General features: G+C 42.7%; 1 protein-coding gene across 1 annotated transcript in view; it reads left to right on the forward strand.

Moving 5' to 3' along the window:
* PDK1 (pyruvate dehydrogenase kinase 1) overlaps positions 1-20,205 on the forward strand; it is a 31,981-nt gene extending 11,776 nt beyond the window's left edge. Inside the window, exons 6-11 of the mRNA XM_040971723.1 lie at positions 2,651-2,728; positions 4,783-4,859; positions 6,539-6,637; positions 12,372-12,482; positions 16,014-16,127; positions 17,392-20,205. Coding sequence (XP_040827657.1) covers positions 2,651-2,728; positions 4,783-4,859; positions 6,539-6,637; positions 12,372-12,482; positions 16,014-16,127; positions 17,392-17,532 — 620 coding nt within the window. The 3' untranslated portion in view covers positions 17,533-20,205. The remainder of the gene's footprint in view (positions 1-2,650; positions 2,729-4,782; positions 4,860-6,538; positions 6,638-12,371; positions 12,483-16,013; positions 16,128-17,391) is intronic.
* Positions 20,206-20,589: the final 384 nt, after the last annotated feature.

Raw genomic sequence — 20,589 nt, forward strand, 5'->3', positions numbered from 1 at the left:
GCCTGGTTCTGCCCAGTACATACTTGGCCCTCACATAAACCAGTGGGAGCTGCAGCCTAATTGGAGTGACCCTCAGTAACCCCCACCAGGCCCGCCCCCTACCCTGGATTGCCAGTATTTGTAGCAGTAATCCAGTCTGTCCCACACCCCATTCCACCCCAGCTGCTGTCTTAGTTTTATGTTCTCCTGTGGAAGTGGTAACCCAAGAGGGATGAGCCCACTATTTCCCATCCAGGCCTCTCCAACTCCGAGATTCCAGCTGATGCTGTGGCTAAGCCCAAACAACCCTCGCCCACTCTAATTTTGTTTACACCAGTAGGAATAATCCGCCCAGCCCGGCTTTTCCCTGATCCAGGACACATGAGGCACACAGGTGTGGTAGCCTTGCCTAGTCTGGTCTGCCCCCTTCCCAGCCCAAGCTCTCCTGCGGGAGTAGCTGTCCAGCAAAGGAACCCTCCCTTATTCCCCTGCTCCCTCTGCCCCCTCCCTTCCTTGTTCTTGCGCTGGTTGGGCGCTGCGGTCCCTTCTGGTACAGGCAACCTCACCTTGGCATTCCTTATTGTGCACTAGTCATTGTTGTGACCGAACCTGGCTCGACCCACACTGGTGCTTGGATTTGCCAGTGGATGATGTGGACAGATTCAGCCTGGTCTTCCCCCAACCCCTGCCAATTGTATGCCAGTGGGTAACTTTCCATGGCCTCTTCTGGGCTGTTTCCTATCATGTTTCTTGCGCTTACCTGCCGGGTCTGTGTCCTGCCAGAGAAGTTGCCCAGGCTCCTCCATCAGAACCTCTCCCAATGCCAGGTTTCATGCTTACCAGTGGGTCCATAGGCCAGCCCTACTCAGTCCACCTCCTGTCATAGCAGGAACTGTGGCTTTTCCTGACTGGCCTTCAACCCAATCTGGTTCTTGCTGTTGGATGTTTCAGCCCAGCCATGGTTTGTCCATACCCACATATGGCTCACACATGGCTCAGTAGGGGTTTGAGACCTTGCCTAGTCCATCGCACATCTGCCCTGGTCCTCCAGGACACCAGGGGGTGTTGGGGTCTGGCCCGGTTTGGTGCATCCAATCCCAGTCCACACTTGTGCCAAGGGAGACTACAACTGTTTCCAAATCAGAACGCAGCCCCCATTCCAGGTCACACGCCCCTTGGCAGGAATGTCAACCCAGCTTGGGTTATCCCCTTAGCTCCTCTACCAGGCCTGTTCCCAGCCATAGTTCACTCGCATGCCAGTGGTTGCTCTGACTCAGCTTGGCACAGCCCCTCACCTGTCCTGATCTCTGCCTTAGACACTGTGGCTTAGCGTCCCTGGCTCATGTGGACCACTAGGTGCAAGAGCCTAGCTCGGCATGACCTGTGCTCCCTCCTGGTTTCTAGTTTTGCTTGTGGGCTAAGGTTTGCTCAGTCGTGCCTGATCTACTCTGTTCCGTTACCAGTTGACACATTAGCCAGCTGTTGGAGCTGCTTTTGCAGGACAAGCCCCAAGCCATAGCTTTTGCATGGACTGGTATTTGGTGGTCGGCATTGTTCAGTGATTACAAGTTTTACAAAGGAAGAGTTACTGCCAGTGGGAATCTTTACGAATGTTTCAGGTCCTAGAAGCACAATGGGTTCAACCTGGAGCTAATTAAGCAGCGACTCAAAGCACCAAAACCTCAGAGCTCCCCGGCTGGGTGGCCAGCAGGCAGAGCCTGACACCAAATGGCGCACTGGCTACCTGGGGACAGCTTACCACGTGCACGTGGTGGGTGTGGTCTGGGATCCAGGCATGAGACGCCCCGGAAGACAAGTTTTCTGTAATTGAGAATATCCAGGAGTAGATGTTTGGCCTGACAATTTGGAATTGCTGGGTGACATTCTAAAGCCACGTTGATTCCCTTGATCTGTGATGACACTAATTAAGAACCACACATGCAAGTGAACCAGTACATGGGAGCTCTGTTTCTATCCTTAGCCTCTCAAGCACATAAATAAATGCAGATTTTTAAAAGAAATTGAAATACTTTAATTTCTGATACTTCCAAAGAGATATCAAACAGTGGATTAGAATACCTTTCTAGGGCAAGCATTGTGGTTGAGCGTGTAAAGCTGCTACCTGTGGTTCTGGCATTCCATATGAACTCTGGTTTGTGTGCCAGTGGCCCTTGCTTCTGACCAGCTCCCTGCTTATGGCCTGGGATAAGCAGGGGAGAGTAAACCACATATTTGGGCCCCTGTCACCCAAGTGGGAGACATGGATAAAACTTCTGGCTTTGACCTAGCCTAGCCCTGGCTATTGGGACCATCTGGGGAGTAAACAGGCAGATGGAAGATTTCTCCCTCTCTGTCCTTTCCTCTCTAACTCTTTGGAATAAATGTCCTAAGCTTTCTGCAGCTGATTTTTTGCATATTTAATTATATTTTGTTTATATTTTTCCATAGGGATCTTTAAAAGGTTTTTTTAAATAGTTATATGTGATTCTTCCTTTATGATTATTTGGCTATATTATATTACACTTAGAAAGACCTTTCCAAAAGTAAAATTGATATATATGTTTTCTTTGGTAGAGTTTAAATTTTTCGTGTATTAATACTGTTGATATCTTAATGCATGAAAGAGAAATAAATCTATTTAATGCCTTCTTTTCATTTTGATTCAAACTAGATGGCTATGAAAATGCTAGGCGTCTGTGTGATTTATATTATATTAACTCTCCTGAACTAGAGCTTGAAGAACTAAATGGTAAGCCTGATGTTTTCTTCTCCCCAGAGATTAGTTGTAATTGCCAAGTTAGAGTTGTTTTGGCAGAAGAGGACTCATCAGTTTTTTCATGGATTGTGGAAACTGATAGACTGTATATTTCTGTGTGAATCTATATTATACACACATATATATAATTTAGTTGTGTTCTTTATGAATAGCATTTTAGCTTTTCCTTTTTCCCCCCCAAGTTTTATTAAAGAGACAGAAGTAGAGATGGAGAGCTCCCATCTGCTGGCTTATTCCCCAGGTGTCCACAGAGCTGGGCTAGGGCCAGCGCCAGAACCAGCAGCTGGGAGTTCAATCCAAATTTCCCATAAGGTTCCAGGAGCTTAGTTATCTGACCCATCATTGCAGCCTCTGAGAAGCTGCATTGCAAGTGAAGCGGAGAACTGCACCTAGCTAATCTCTCTGATGTGGGGTATGATTGTTAGGTAACTTTTTTGCTCACAGAAGAAAAAAATTTAAAAACTATTTGAAATGGAGAAAAAACAGTATTACCTGTGTGTTGGCTCACTCCCCAAATTGCACAGCTGCCAGGGTTGAGCATGGCTAAAGCCAGGAATTCAGTCTGGTTCTCCCACATGGGTGGGATGGATCAGCCAGTTTAGCCATCAACTGCTACCTCTCGAGGTGGACATTAAGGACGCTGGAGGCAGGAGCAGAGCAGGAGCCAAAACCCAAGCATTTTGGTACTGTGTGCAGGTGTTCCAAGAGGTGGTGTCTTAACTGTTCTACCTGATGCCCGCTCGCCCTGCTTTGTTTTTAATTTTTTTGTTAGTCTTAGGAAAAAAAATGCTAAGAAAAGTTAGATTTGAGCTCCACCCTGCCACCAAAAGCTGGCGGCAGGACGAGTCTGGGAGGATTCCGGACCTTGGGGTTGGGGGCAGCTTGAAACCCCCACAGTGTGGCAGCTGTGGGAAGTGCCCCTGCTGGGCAGGATCCAAAAAAAAAAGATAAGTTACATTTGACTTTTTTATGTCACTTCAGTGTTATAAGGGTTACCCTTTTTCTGCTTGCTGAGTTGTAATATAACCTTTTGTCACTAAGGAAAAGAAATAACTAGAAATGTCAAAGATGCTTTGAGCTGTCTTTCTCTCCAGGATTTTTTTTGGGGTTTTTTGTTTTGTTTTGTCCAAGTGGCATCTTTGTCTTTGGGACAGAAAACATCAATGTATTAGGAGGAGATTGATGAGTCTCATAATTTGTCCTGAAAGCATGGTAGATTGACGAAGGAAATAATTTTCTTAAGAAAAATAAGAAGGACTGAGAATAAAATTAAATAGGCTTTTACGAAGCCATATCCTGGACCTTAGTGTAGAAGAGTAGTGGAAGAAGTTACTCAGTGAAAATAGAGTTGCTTGGTGATGTTCTAGAGCCATGCTGGTACTCAGTAAGAGTCACACATCCAAGTGAGAGTATGGGAGCTTGACCAGTGGTGGGCAGTTCCCATGTGTACTGTCTATGGTCCCGAGAGGGAGTTGATTCAAAGGAGAGTCTGATTTATCAGTGGGTTGTTCAGCAGTGAGTCTTGCTTCTTTGCTGCACCAGAGGTCTGTTTCACACTCTCCTCTCTGCCCCGAGTGGGAGTGTTGGGACCCCTTGAGTCTGATGCTGGCTCTGATATTTCGTTCAGCTCTTTATGCACAGAAGGTATCTGAGATAAAACACACAGCATTGTCTATAAGAAAATGCTCAGAAAATGACTTTTTTGGAAAAAGAAATGTATTTTTGTGAATTGGACTGTGAGATACTTTCCTACTTTGAATATTCTTTTAAAAGATAAACTTTCATGTAGAAAAATGGTGAAATTGTTAGCAGATTGTGAAAAAGAAACCCAGGACTCTTGTCACAGATAAATGGTTTTAAGTATGGGGTTCAAACACTAATGGGTGAAGAAACTGCGTGGCAGTTCTCCCCCAAATAATACCGTGCTTCATAGTGAATGTTTTCTTTTCATTACCACGCAATTTATTCTTAAAAATGCTGTAAGCACATCTTTCTGTTCTTTCATATTTTTCTCTTCTGCTCTGTAGCAAAATCACCAGGACAGCCCATACAAGTGGTTTATGTACCGTCCCACCTCTATCACATGGTGTTTGAACTTTTCAAGGTTTGTAAAATAGTATCACATAACCTTTACCAGTGCTTTTCTGAGGTTAGGAAACTGCTCAGAAAGTCAAATATCGTGCTAGAATCTCCTATTCCTTAAAAGATGCTGTCCACGTTGCCAGGTATCAGCCTTTGTCAGGGCGGCTGGGCAGCTCTGTGTAGTGAGGACTCAAGCTTCAGATGCATAAGACCTGGGCTTGAATCCCAGTACTGTCCCCTCATCTCTGAGCCTCTGTTTTCTCTCCTGTAAAACAAAGATTCTTTTTGAAGATTAAAAATGACATCATAAGTATTCAGTGCAATGGTACACATTGGTACTCAGTAAAGTTATGTTTTTTATAAAACATTAGGAAGACTAATTTATAGTTCCTAACCTGAAAGAACCACCAGTCTCAGTGATAATTTGTTTTGTTTGTTTTTGTTTTTTAGGGGATGTGGGCAGGAGAAAGTGATGTATGTTAACATAGGTCTTCTGTTATGCTTTGTAACAGATTTTGGAAATGAAACTAAACCCTGCTGATAATTTTGTGTAGTGACTTCTTTGTACCCCCACTTTCCAGTGTAGCTTGCCAGGAGGATGGGTGAGGAATAGCACAGGAACGGGGGCTTTCAGTCCTCCTCACTTTAGCCTGCCTTCCTCAGCTTCAGACCAGAATGGAAGAGATGACTTTCCTCCTGATAATGTGACACAGAAATTCCCAAATCAGGAAAGCTAAGGCTGCCTTGGAGCAGTCGCATTCTAAGATGCTCTTTGGCCATGAGACAGTAAAAATGTATCCAGCACCTTCTAAAAAAAATCTTGCCATCAAAGTAGTTAAATAAATAATGATTGGTACTTAAAGAATTAAAGCTAAATGTTTTTGGAAATTCCAGCCACGTAACGATCTGTGCCCTTCAGGACTTAATGGAACAGTTAGTCCATGTTATGCAAACCGTTTCTGTGATGTCAATGGGTTTTATCCAGAGCCTCATCTGACAGTGCTTCTGCTGGAGGTGGTGGACCCTCCCCCTCTGGCCTGCCCAGCCCTGACAGTCACTGTAGGGCCCCACTCCCCTGAGGACCACCTCAGGTCTGTTTTGTAGCCACTTCTAGTTTATACCAGCTTTTATTCCCAGGCCGAGTGTAATACTGTTGTCATCTGTTGTGGGCCTTGTGTCCCTAATATCCTGTAGGCTTCTGGGATCAAAATAGTTCTATCTCAGTTATTCTTAATTTCTAGCTAGTGCTAAAAGTATCAGTTTTTCCATCCTAAAGGAATAATTTGCTGATGCTCCTACATGAAGAATTATTTTAAGGAATTAAGATAATTAAAATGGTTCTTAAAAATAGAGCTGAAAGTACATTTTCAGAATTAATTGGTGCCCATTATTTATTAAAATCATTTAGGCTTTTGGACAGAATTTTGTGCTTTAACAGCAGCTAGAAAGAAAGTTTTATGTCTGGCTTTAGAATATGTGCAGAATTTTGTTGGAAGCTAAAATATGCGTCAATCCCCACCCCCTCCATGCTGACTCAGTTTTTTAAAGTGTAAATATGGTTGAAAGAATACAATTCTTTGACAGATCTCCATGACCTGTCAAATTTTTTTTAAGTTTAAATAGTGTACTTGTTTGTTTTAAAACATTGTTAGTCTCTCCTTTTGAAAATTGTGTTTTTAGTGTAATTCTGCTGTATTTCAGAATGCCATGAGAGCAACCATGGAACACCATGCCGACAGAGGTGTTTACCCTCCTATCCAAGTCCACATCACACTGGGTAATGAGGATTTGACTGTGAAGGTAAATGCTGTTTCTTAAAAATTAATCCACAGGCGTGTGAGAATAGCTATCCATAGGATTTCTAGAAGACACAGTTTCCTCTCAATGGAAAGAAATATTGTCTCATAGATAATAAACACATTGCTTCATTTATCTAGCAAATTATAGAATTGTACCTTGTTTGTATTTCTATTTTGGTCCCAGGCAGTTCAAATTAAAGTAAATCATGGAGGCAGTATAGGAGTCATCACTACTGTCCACTTAGATAAGCAAGATCTAAAGTATTTGGAGATGGTTTACAATATCTCATTATTAAGTGCTATTGCTTTTTATTTTGTATGAAAGTTAACCTGGCAGAAAAGGAGAGCTTCCATCTGCTGGTTCACTCCCCACAGTCTGAATCTCCTGGGTGGGTGACGGGGACTCAGCATCTTGGGTCACAGATCATGGACTGCGTTGTGGAGTGTGCATTAAGCTGTAGCTGGATCAGAAGCAGAGCAAGACCCAGCTCTAGGCACCCTGTAGCTACCCAGTAGCACTCAACCCACTGTGCCACAACACCTACCCCTGATTTTTCCTTAATTATTATTGTTATGAAATATTTGTTGTTTATCAAAACCAGTGAACCTCTGATCAAATGCTGTGTGGTAACAAATCTTATCACAAGTGACCGCAACGGCCGATGCTATGCCGATCCAGGACCTTCTTCCTAGTATCCCACATGGGTGTAGGGTCCCAAAGAATTGGGCCGTCCTCGACTGCTTTCCCAGGCCACAAGCAGGGAGCTGAATGGGAAGCAGAGCTGCCGGGATTAGAACCGGCACCCATATGGGATCCCAGCACGTTCAAGGTGAGGACTTTAGCCACTAGGCCATGCCGCCAGGCCCAGTTTGAGCTTTTGAATTTGACGTGCCCCTTGAGATACTGGAATAAAATGAGATGCCGCATCCTGTGTTGATGAAAGTTACTGTCATTCAGTTGTAAATCCATCAACTTTTCACTTCTTAAAAATTTTGCTTAGGCCAGGCATTGTAGCCTAGTGGCCACATCCCATCCCTGGAAACATCTGTTAAGAACAACGAACAACAACCAAGTAATTTGAGAGCTACACCTGGCAGTAAAAATAGCTAAGGCTAACTAAACACACAAGGAGATGGCCAGAGGGCCTTTGGAAAGCTCAGCAATATCCTTGGAATCTGGACGGCCATGGCCACACTTGGAACGACAATACTTGTGCTCCAGGGTGATGTCAGAAGGCCCCGTCCCCAGCCCTCACTGACAGGCTTTGGGTAAGCAGCTCATTAGTGTGCTGCTGTCAGCGGCCTGGCCAAGTGCTGAGTGCTTCCATATGCAAGTCCCTAGCCAAGGTTCAGGCACTTTAGCAAACCTCAGTCCCATCAGCAGTCTCATTACTAAGTTAACAGACCTGAGATTTCAGTGGCCACAGAAAACAAGGAATAGAAGCATTAAATAACCAGTTTTAAAGTCACTAGGCACACACCACACACGAACACACAAATCTGAGTGGTGATCGTATTGAATTTCCAGAGTTGCTATTTTTTTCTTTAAATTTTTAAAGGTCATTTGAAAGAAAGTTAGCTAAGGAGATCTTGTATCCCTGGTTCACCCTGCAAATGCCTACAACAGCCAGGGTTCACCAGGTCAAAGTCCGGAGCTGTGAATCCCACCTGGGTTTCCTCTGTGGGGAGCAGGAACACACTGCTGTAAGCCAAGGACGAACAGAGCAGGGAGCTGAATACAAAGGGGATCCAGGACTCCAACCTGCACATTCCCATACAGGAAGCAGGTTTCCCACATGGCAGCTTAACTACTGTACCAGATGCCTACCCCACTGTTGCATTATTTAAAATGTCCAAGACTTAGAAAGATTCAGAAAAGCATGACTGAAACAGGCGTTTGGTCTAGCAGTTAAAACACCATGTGGAATACCTATATGCCAGATGAGAGAACCTGGGTTCAAGCCTCAGTTACTCTCTCAACTCAAGCTTCCTCTTACTGCACATTCCAGGGAGGCAGCAGGTACATGCCACTCATATGGGAAACTCAAATTGACATTCTGGTTCCTGGCTTCAGGCTGCCTCTACCTTAGCAGTGGTGGGCATGAATCAGCAGGTAGGAGCTTTCTCTGTGTCTCTCTGCCATTCAAAGAAACTGAAACTACAGTTGCTTTTGATTCACTGATTCAGCTCTTAAGTATATGTATGAGAAATGGAGTCTTATTTTGGTACAAAAACTTGAACACAAATGTTTACAGCAGTGTTATTCTTAAAACAAACAGACAAACAAAAAGCACTCATGCACCCACTGAAGAATGGACAACTAAAACATGCTATATCCATATAACGTGGTCATTCAAGAGAAGGCAATAAAGTGCAGATTCAGTCACAGAAAGACCACCTGCTGAAGAATTCCAACTGTATGTCTATTCAGGAGAGGGGAAAATCCAAACACGGCAGCCGTGGCTGCCAAGGACGGGGAGTGGGGAAAATGCACATCATGGTGATGTACTCTAACCCAGAGAAGCAGCGGGTGGCCTCAAAACTCTGCAAGATGGTAATTTTCCATCTAGAATTCTTCATATGACTTGGAATAACGAGAAAATGATGCAGGAAACATGACACTGAGCGAGGGTTAGAGTGGAGATGGGAGCATATATGCTGTAGTTAAGAGTGCTGAGCTCTCAGCTACTACAACAGAAAGCTAGTATTTGTTGTCCAAAATGTAAATTTCAGAAACGGTAATATCAGGTTATTTAGCAATACACATAATAGTAGATACCAGGAGAAATAAATGAGGACCACCAATGGCTAGGAACTGAAATAACTGATTCTTACACTCTGGATTTATTACTCTCATGAAGAACTTTAAATTATTCTTAAAGAGAAACTCTTAAGAAACTGAGCTAACTAGCAACACACAGGGAAAGGCCTGAAACTGGGGTGAGAAGACCAGATGACATGTCCTGTAGCATTTACTCCCTGTGTGACACTCAAGTCATCATTGTGTCTTCTTTCCTGACCTGAAACATCTGTGCTCCCAAGTAGCTGTTGCAAGAATCAAATGAAACTAAGTCAAAGTAGGCTGATAGTCACTATTTAACAAGGAAAACTCGGTGGGCATCCACAGCCAGGAAGATGTCTCCGACGCCACTGCTCTTCAGTTTGCCCGAAGTACAGACTCAGTTTATGGTGGGGAGAGGCCAACACAGAGTGAGCTACCAGCTGCTGTCTGATTCTTGCCAGGTGGAGCAAGGGTAGTTTGAACGTAGCAGAAACACTTACATGATGAGAACACTGTGAAGTAGGCTGGATTTTATTGTCCCTGAAATCTACCAGATAGGCCTTGAACAATAAAAACATCAAGCCACTGTTGAGAACATTTGGCCAGTTACCTGGCAGTGAAAATGGAAGAAAAAAAATGTACCCTTGACCAGGCTTTCAAAGGTGTTCTTGAAAAAGAAAATTATAAATCATTGCTTCTGTGAAAACATTTTTGCTATCATTTCTCTTGCTATTGCGGGCCTAACTGAAGGTATTTGCACTGCACCTGCAGCTTTTGTATTGTTGGGAGATGTTTTGGATTGTCTTCCTTTGGATCAATGTGACACAATATTCACTTTTGTGGGAAAAAAAAAAACTGTTGCTACTTGGAAATCAGATACATTTTATTCTGCTGGGAAGAACTATCTATACAATGATCTCCTAAGAAGATCATCTAAATCACAAAATACGGTCTTCTGTGGGCAAATTCAATTCTTTTTGGTCAGGCTTATCTTCTTTCTGAAAAATCAGGCCTTGACCTGCAGAGTCCGTTTCACCTGGAAAATGTCACTGTTTTCAATACCAATGAGCAGGAAAGCACACTGGGCCAGCAGCACATTGAGGATACAGAAGGAATGGATGTAGAAGAAGGTGAAATGGGAGATGATGAAGCACCAACAACTTGCTCTGTCCCAGTCGATTACAACCTGCATCAAAAATTTTGGTCACTTCAGGATTAGTTCAGAAATCCTGTGCATTGCTATGAGAAGGTTTCACAGAAAACCTTTCTTGAGTATTCTGAAGTTTTAACAGTTTGACTGCAATGGCCAATGCTGTGCCGATCCGAAGCCAGGAATTTCCTCCAGGTCTCCCACTTGGGTACAGGGTCCCAAGGCTTTGGCCTTATTCTTTTGCTTAAAATCATTTATATGTGTTTTTTTCTTTTCCTTGTAGCCCTAGCTACTCTTTCAGAATTTTGGTTTATATGCAGTAATATCAGTATTATAGCTACATATTTTTGAAATTTTATTTTTATTTATTTGAAAGCCAAAGTTATAGAGACAGACATGAATCTTTCCACCTGCTGGTTCACGCCCAGAATGTACAAGGCAACTGGGGTAAAGCCAGGCTGAAGTTAGGAACCTGGAATTCAGTCACGTCTTTCCCATAGGTGGTAGGGACTCAAGTACTCAAGTCATCGTTTGCAGCCTGACTGGATACGTAGCAGAAAGCTGGGGTCAGAAACACAGCAGTTTTTAACTCAGGTGCTGGAGTGTGGGATGTGGGTACCCCAGGGGTCTATTAATCATACCAGACGCCTCTCCAATTTGTCTCTCAAAGTGAGGCTTAAGTGTCTTAGTTCATTCCCCGCTGGTGATTTTTACAGATTTGGTGGTGAAAACTGCTGTTAGCTAGCTGACATCTGAAGCTCTGGGTGAGAACAAGGCAGCCTGTGCCCTGGCTTCAGGGATGTTGTCAAGTTAGTAGCATTTCATCTTCTGTAAGCCTGAAATTCATGTGAATCAGTCCAGAGCACCCAGTGTGACAGGGAATAGAAAATTAGGGATGGCGGCTGTTGGGTAGGTGATTTTGGGAAGTGGAGATTTTGTGCACTGAAGCAAAAACCTGCAAATAATTACCCAGCTTCTCTAGCCTTCTTGTTAACGTAGCTTACCTATTTCATAATCTCTTTTCCTTGGCACATGCTTGTGTTCACCTGTGTCTAGTTTTTTTCCTATCCAGATTATCCTTTTTTTTTCCTCTAAGATTTATTTACTTGAAAGGCAGAGTTACACGGAGACAGCTGGAAAGACAGGAAAAATTTCGAGCTGTTGGTTCACTCCTCCAAACGGCTGCAACTACCAGGATGGGGCTGGGCCAGGCCAAAGCCAGGAGCTTCAGTTGGATCTCCCACACAGTGCAGGGGCCTGGGGATCTGGGCCATCTTCTGCAGATTGTATAAGCAGATCAGCAGGGTGTACCTGACCTTCACTTCTCACATGTAAAAGTCTAATGCATAACTCAGTGCTGTGGCTTCATACACTTGCTGAAGTCCCACCAACAATGTGCAAACGAGTTGCGAATAGAAACACTTCCCTCAAAGGTGTACCTGACCCACCCCTCTAATATGTACAATTCTGATGTGCAGTTCCCTGCTGTCGTTGCACATGCTTGCTGAGGTCCCACCACCAGTGGACAAGTTTGTGCCTAGTCAGTGATACAGTGTGCTCTTGGTGGGACCCCGGGAAGTGTATGAAGCCACAGCACTGAATTATGTATCAGAATTTTACATATGAGAGATGAAGGTCCGGTACGCCCTTGAGGGAACTGCTTCTGTTCACAGCTTGGACTGTGTGGTGCTAGTTTTCAAAAGCAGTGCTTTCCCACTGGCAATTACCCTGTGGTGTTGGGTGTATACAGTGTTCTGTGGTCCGTGAAACTTGGTCTCAAAGCATGACCCTGTCTTGTCTTAGATGAGTGACCGAGGAGGTGGCGTTCCTCTGAGGAAAATCGACAGACTCTTCAACTACATGTACTCAACTGCACCCCGTCCTCGCGTAGAGACTTCCCGCGCAGCACCCCTGGTATGTGACCCAGAAATAATGAATCGGCCTTTTGTGAACTGCCACATGTCAGCTAAGCCTTTGTGTGGGGCACTCCAACCAGAAGGGGGACGCCACAGGAGACACTTCCCCTTTGCGTTTCCGCAGCTTTAGGAATAATTCTTTGTAATTGAAATGGGCACAAGGTAGAGATGATAGTTTTGGAGTTCTTGCTACCAGCTTAATAGTAGGAGTGTGGTTTTCCTGTTACACCATTGAGATGGAGTGTTTCAATTGTGAAAGAAGAACTGCAGGTCCTACTTGTATTTGGAAGCACTGATTTAACCTTGCTGTAGACATTTTACCTTGGATAGTTGTAATCAGATTTCATGCTCTGTAGATTTAGCAGTGAGACCAGTCTGAAAAAAGCACAGATTAACACTGCTTTGATGGTGTTTTTATTGCTGTTAGTGTCACCTTATTTAGAATTCAAGTATAATCAACCACCTGAAACCCAGAAAAAGCACTTCGCCAAGTCTTTGTCATGCTGTTCCAAGAGAACTCTGTCCTTCTGTGCTTTGAGCTTCTCTAGCACATACACTGGAGTTACACTGTGTCAGGGTGAAATACAATCTATGATGGATCCATTCTCGACCTTCCTACAGAGTCATTGTCCTTTTTGTAAAAGGTGTTTAAAAATTTCGGGGGAGCAAACAGAGGACTCCCATCTGCTGTTTTGTTTTTTTTTTTTCCCCAAATGCCCATAATGGCCAGGAATGGGCCAGGACCAGATGTAAGAACTGGGAATTCAGCCCAAGGAGTCTCCTGTGGGAGCAGAAACCTAGTCACTATAGCCCTCACCTGCTGCCTTTTGGGATCTGTGTTGGGGGAAGGCTGGAGCCAGAAATCAGGCCCAGGCACTACGGCATCTCAGCTGCTGGGCCAGATACATATCCTAGAAGGCCTTTATCATTCTTGGACACAACAGAACCACAGTTCATTCTTACCAGACTTTTGGAAAGATTGCCCTACTGTTGGGTGTGCTTCTCCAACTGATAGATAACCACCATGTGTCCAGGCGCAGATGATGAATGATAGATATCGACATCTTCTTACAGATCTAACCTAACTTGGGAGAGAGAAGGGGGATGCTGCTTTTGTAGTGAATAAATTTTGCAGAATTTTGTGGAGCACAGCCTGTATTTGTTATTATATATAATTCATATTTTTAAAAAATAGGCTTGACATGGATAGGGTTTCCTGTACATCTTAGGCAACCTTAACTTAGCAAGAATCAATTTATTGCTAGGCTCCTGCAGAGCCTACTTTGCAAGTAAATTAGTCAGCAAGCACAGGGAGCTGAGAAAGACTTCCTAATAGCTGCAGGGGTGGCATCTGGTCTACCTGTGCACCAAGTCCTTGCTCCCCATGGATACTTTTTACTGGGTATTTGGGCAGAATATCTCTACCTTGAAACCTGGTTAGAGTATCTGCATGTCTCCCTTGCGGACCTTCTCTCTAGGTACCACTCTTGGCACACCAGATACATTCAGTCATAGCCTGGATTCATGCTGTTTGCTTTCACAGGGGAAACCATATCGTTTCAGAGGTAAGAGACTGGCATTGATAAAGTCAGTCAGTACCATGAAAGCCCAAGCCACCTATTCCTACAGTTTAATTAGGACCACTTCTGGCATCAAGCAGAATAAGTTAGGATCCCAGTAGGAAAGAGGTGGCTCTCTTAAATTATAATTCAAACAGCTAAGGTCCCTGCGGCGTGGCCTAGTGGCTAAAGTCCTTGCCTCGAATGCGCAGGGATCCCATATGGGCACTGGCTTAATCCTGGCAGCTCCACTTCCCATCTAGCTCCCTCCTTGTGTCCTTGGAAAGCAGTTGAGGATGGCCCAAAGCCTTGGGACCCTGCACCCTCCTGGGAGACCCAGAGGAAGTTCCTGGCTCCTGGCTTCAGATCGGCCTGGCACTGGTTATTGTGGTTACTTTCATCATTGGATGGAAGATCTTCCTCTCTGCCTCTCCTCCTCTCTGTATATCTGCCTTTCCAATAAAAATAAATAAATCTTTTAAAAAAAGGCTGGGCTCCTGTTCTGGCCTTACCCACACCTTATAGTCTTCGTATATAAATCTTCCTCATTACAGAGTGCTCACCCTCTAGATCAAAGGGTTGAGGAGGAGGCAGAGGTTGCAGAATGCAGAAGAGTGAGCTGTAGGATGGCTGCTTATTGTCAGAGGCCCAACCTGCACAGGACAGCTGCCCAAGGAAAGAGTACCATATCTGACTCCCTTTTGAACTCTCCCTAAGATCCCCACTGGCAGGACCCCTGGACACAGCCCATGCAGACCAGCCTCCGAGGACAGGGAGAAGTGTGGAAAATTGGCTAGCAGGAGAAGCAAACAACTTTGGTTAGAAAAGTAATTCTTGGCAGAGAAAGCTGCAGCCAGGTTTGTTAGCAGAACTCTCAAGTACACATGCGTCCTTTACTAGCATCCATACGGAGTGTCACCAAACATGACTCAGTATCACAAGAAACCGTTTTTTTTTTGTTTTTTTTTTTTTTTTAAAGTTTTATTTTTTTATTATTTTTTTTTTTATTGGAAAGGCGGATATACAGAGAGGAGAGACAGAGAGGAAGATCTTCCGTCCGATGATTCACTCCCCAAGTGAGCGCAACGGCCTATACTATGCCAGTCCGAAGCCAGGAGCCTCTTCCGGGTCTCCCACACGGGTGCAGGGTCCCAAAGCCTTGGGCCGTCCTCGACTGCTTTCCCAGGCCACAGGCAGGGAGCTGGAAGGGAAGCGGGGCTGCCGGGATTAGAACCGGCGCCCATATGGGATCCCGGGCGTGCTAGGCGAGGACTTAACCACTTGCGCCACCGCGCCGGGCCCAAGAAACCGTTTTTTTACACATGTTTTGTACAAGAAATTGGTTGGGTTAATTGGATAAACAAGGAGGCCCTGCTCCCTTGTGGGAACCGGCTGAACAGACACCAAAGTGATATATTTAAGGATTAAGGAGCAGGTTCTGCTAGACTGAAGGGTGGAGACAGAAATCTTACCAGGTCTGGAAAGGTCATTTTCGAAGCTTGCATTTTTATCTAAGGTGGTGGGGTAGGGTGTGGGTAGTGGTGATGTATTTTGGATTTTCAGTCAGGTGAGTGACAGTAAGTTAAGAAAGACCCTTTCTAGATACCTCCACAGGCCGGCAGTTCATGGGCTGAAGTTGTAAACAGTACGTGGCAGGCTGCAAAGAGGCTATGTCTGTCCTTCCTCCTAGAAGAGGTGCTGTACTGGCAGAAGCACTGCTGGGGTACCCGAGAGCATGCACATGCAGAGGAAAGCAGCTTTCTCCAGAGCACCTCAAGTCATTTTAGACAAAGTAAAGACTTTTAAATGGCTACAGGGAAGCAGCGGATGTGGTATTCGGTCAAGCTTCACAACTTCTCAAATCTGTGGGATTCAGGCTCAGAGAGCCTTGGGGTCCTCAGTGACATTTGTTTTGATCAGAGCAGTCCTATAGTGTGTGGCTTTCTGATTAGGATTTTTCTTACCCACAGGCTGGTTTCGGTTATGGATTGCCTATATCCCGTCTTTATGCCCAGTACTTCCAAGGAGACCTAAAGCTGTATTCCTTAGAGGGCTATGGGACAGATGCAGTGATCTACATTAAGGTAGTAACTGGTCTTCATGTGTTGATATTTCATGGGATGATATGTAATGATGCCAATATTTCTTTGTTACATTGTACTCTATCTCTTGTAATTTAAATGCAGAAATATTATGTATATTTTTGGTTTTTTTTTTTTACATGGGATTGCATCCACTTTAACAGATAATCCTCTAGACAATGGGGAATGAAAATTCTTACCTCTGATACAGTTTTACTGGTGTGAAGTTTAGTGACTTTAGTTTCTTGTTCCAGCCATTAGGTGGCACCCATTTCATAGGAAATGCAGGAAACTATTGGAAGAACCAAGAATCTGGAAAGATTAGTGGTTATTTTTCCCCCTTTCAACATGTCAATTTAGAAGTAACTGGAATGCAGTATTTTTATTAATATATGTAACATTTTGACCCAACCTTTAGATGAAGTAATTCTAGAGTATTTGAAGAGTCCAAATGTAGTTAATGTTTTTAGTTCCATTTTGGAAAATATTAGTAAAAGTCTTAGAGAATTACCAAAATCATTAACATCAAATATCTAATCTAGTCTTATAAGAATGGAAGATTTTTTCCCCTACCTGGAATAATGTCTGTGACCTAAGGTTCATTTCTGCTCAAAAATGCTAGCTTGTAGATGAATAAAAATGAAGGGTGTCTCAGGTTGCAGTAATTCAAAGAATGCTGAAATGAAATTGAAGAAATGATAGTGATGTATTGGTTATTACACTTGATCCTAACCAAAAGACTAATAAACTATAATAGTGATGAATTAGAAATGTGAAATTATGTAAGAATCATGAGACAAAAATTCACATATACTGAGTTGATGATATGAATGGCAGGAAAAAATGAAGGCTCAACTGTGGGTCAGGAAGCCAAGACATCTTGGATAATTTTATGTTTATTGATGCCACTGTTGTGAGGCTTTTAACATTTCAGTGGCAGTCTTGGAAAAAAAATGGTACTAATAAAATTTCATTGGATCCATGTACATAAGTCAGTGTTTTACACTTTTAAATCTAACCAATATTTAGTTGGGATCACATTTTATAAGAGGTATCCACTGGATACCTGAGTCTTCCGAGCTGACTGTGGAATTAGTGCAGGCAAAAAACTCAGTTGCATGTATACCAGCCAGTAATGACATTTAGGAAATAGTGTGTCACATATGTACACTATTTAGAAACGTATAGGTTTTTTTTCATTGTACATCTTCTTAAATGAATTCGGGACAATGTCAGACTTAAAGGCCCAGCTTTTTCTGTTTTTCAGGCTCTGTCCACAGAATCCATAGAAAGACTGCCCGTGTATAACAAGGCCGCCTGGAAGCATTACAACACCAACCATGAAGCTGATGACTGGTGTGTCCCCAGCCGAGAGCCAAAGGACATGACGACCTTCCGCAGTGCCTAGATGCTCTGGTCACACCCGCCAAGGCCAAGTGTGGATTTTGTGTTAAATTGGAGGGGATGGGTTCAGAACTACATTATACCAAATACCACAGATTGTTCTCACAGTTAACTGAGTGGAATCAGCAGCTTGAGTTCCACTCGTGCCTGGCAAACCTCCTGAAGGATGGAACTGTCTCTATTTTATACTTTTAGTCAATTGGACGTAACTTCAGACAAACTTAGATTTCGTTAATTTTTTTTCTTCCTGTAGGCTTCAGATGTGTGCATGTCTTAGGTTTCTATAGGAAGCTGTGTTTTTAAAAAGTATTTTTCACTTATGTCTGCTGGAAACATAAGTACTGATTGTATTTGGTTTAACCAGTTTTCTGTGATTTGGAGACGTTCTTGCTATCCTACACTGAATAGTGAAAACTAAAATATGGTGACCAACTACACATAAAGCAGAACGCATATACCTTGTAAACCTAGGACCCGCTCCCGTTCACTGTCTGCTGTCTACGTGCATTGTCTTAGCTCTGAAGTTAAATTTTAAAGTTTTATTATAAAAGATTGCAGTGGCTAGTTTCCTGTAGATCTAAAGCCAAGATCATGGTGTTTCAAACTTACTGGTGATCAATGAAAGGGGAAAAATTTTGTATTAAAAATGTACTGGCAGCTGAAGAAAATTATAGGCAAGAAATTGAAGATGGGGTAACGAGTCCCTCCCCGCAGCTGACCTAACCAGCTGCTTGCTGAGATAAGGAAGTTTTGAGTAGAGTTTTTCCAGGTTCCGCCTCAGACATCCTGCGTCAGAATCTTGAGGGTGTGAGCCCAGAGATGTGTTCTATCACACACTTCCTATGTGAGTCTGATGTGAGCCCAGTTAGGATGCTGACTTGGACTAAATAGTGAGGACAATGTTGTTGCTAAAGTAACAAGGATCTTTAGGATGGTTTCTGTCTGTCTCAAGGTCAGATTTTGGACCCCCAGGAGAGAGAAATAATCTAAGCCTAGTGCAATTTGAGGCACGATTAGAGGCAGAACAGTATGATTACACAAAAGAGACAGGTAACCAGAGAATCATAAATGCACAAATCTTGACCAAAAAAAAAATGCCTATTTTCTATATGACTTTTTTTTAAAACCAGGGAAGGGAAAGTTAGCCTAGTTTTGTGATGACAGGCCTTTGTATCCTTATGGTAATTTGTAATTTACAAAACCTTTGGTGTGTTGTGATCATGCTGTTGGTGTTCAGGGCAACTAGCAGGTGCCTCATGCTCCTTTCAGAGTGTGGCTAGAAGTTACACAGAATTGGCTCCAGAGCCAAAAATAAGAGGCTATGTTGTCAGTCATACCTCATCTTTTAACATGACAGGCAAACATGCTGAAAATTCAAAGTAAAAATCTAACATTTAAAGAACAGCCTTGCACATTAAACTTAAGAACTGTATTTATCTGCAAAAGAACATTGAGTTGAAACACTTCTTGATCACATAAGATTAATAATTCTATATAAATCTGTAAGTTGGAAGGGCTGTTAATGGACATTCCGTCTACTTACCCGCACTGTGGAGATGAGGATCCAGACACTCAGAGGAGGTTGCCTAACCTAGGGTGTCTTACATGAGGAAATCTGGCCAAATATTGGAAACAGGGATCTTATATAACCTGTCCCTCAATTATGGATTCTTTGAAAGATCAAATATATTAATATATTGATTTATATTAGTTCAGCCTGTTACAATTTTTTACTTTAAGCTTGTAATGATGAAATTTTTAGAATCCTTCTAATTGAAATGTTCACTTTTGTAAATGAGACATTTGTAAAACTGACTTAAGCTTGACATTTTTACCTTTAAAATATTTCCACCTAAAAGAAAGTGTTACCTTCTTAAGAACTAAGAAATGGTTTGCAAAGGAAAAGAAAAGTTGTTCTCCTTTTGCTTCGTGAGTTACAGCTTTATGTTTTGTGGTAAAGAACAGAAAATGACAAAATGTTCTGGTAGACCTTTTTCCAAGTTGATATCAAATCATTTGAGCTATCTGAGAAGTTTTTAAAATTCTTAGCTGAGCTATTTTGACTACTAGGATTAATGTGATGCAGTATAAATATAAAAATACTTGAAAGGATAGGAAGTGAACATTAATTTTTAGAACTTAAAAATTAGTCATGTGCCAACATTTTTTAGGAAATGATAGAAAAGAAAATTCTGTCTATCCTTTAATACTGGCTGACTTTTGATGTCTTCATACTTAAACCTGATCACTTTCTTTGACTGTGAAATTTTTACATGAAAATGTTAAAGGGGACATCTACCTTATTGTTTTATAAAATGTTTTCTATGTGGCAATAAACTGAAAATGTGGACCAGCTCTCACTTTGAACATAAACTGAATCAATTTTGGCTTTTAAAAATATCATGTCTTTTAAATAGAAAACTCCTCTATCACCAAGGCCCAACATTCTGTAAACGTCGGAAAGACTGTAGCTTGTTGGCTTGCACTAGATCTCACTGTCTCCAAAAGAAGTGTGTTTGGAATTTGAGTTTCTAATGTATATATTCCAACAAAGCAAGAGGTGAAGTTTGTGTGGTTTGAATTACCCTAGATTTTCACACAAAATCTAGACTCACTGGATAAATGAAGATGTTCTGTTGTGTGATTTCGAAAGGCTGTAAATAAATTTGAAATTTGAATAACTTTCCACAGTGTAAATAATTGTAAAAAAGGCCTTAACCGGTGTTTGTAGAAGTTGGTTGTCAGGACTAAACTGTCCTACTCATAGATTCCTAACCCATAGATTCCTGGGTGAAAGGACTACAGGCACCACAACTTCCCTCCATTGTTGAAGCCAACAGGTTCTTTCAGACTCCAGAGGAAAAGAACTGGGAAGCAGTGACCTTGATGGTGCCACTGTGCTGTTTAAGTGACTCATCAGAGAAGCCTTCAGCCAGTTCATATCTTCAGTTACAATATCAGGTAGGTAGTTTTAGTGAAGGTTTTCGTCATATACAATTAACTTCTAGTCCCACTAGTTAATTTTCTTATGCACAAATTCAATGTACTTGAAAAATAATGT

The sequence above is a fragment of the Ochotona curzoniae genome, unplaced genomic scaffold (assembly GCF_017591425.1).
Source record: "Ochotona curzoniae isolate NIBS_2020 unplaced genomic scaffold, NIBS_Ocur_1.0 contig_2210, whole genome shotgun sequence".
Classification (NCBI taxonomy): Eukaryota; Metazoa; Chordata; class Mammalia; order Lagomorpha; family Ochotonidae; genus Ochotona; species Ochotona curzoniae.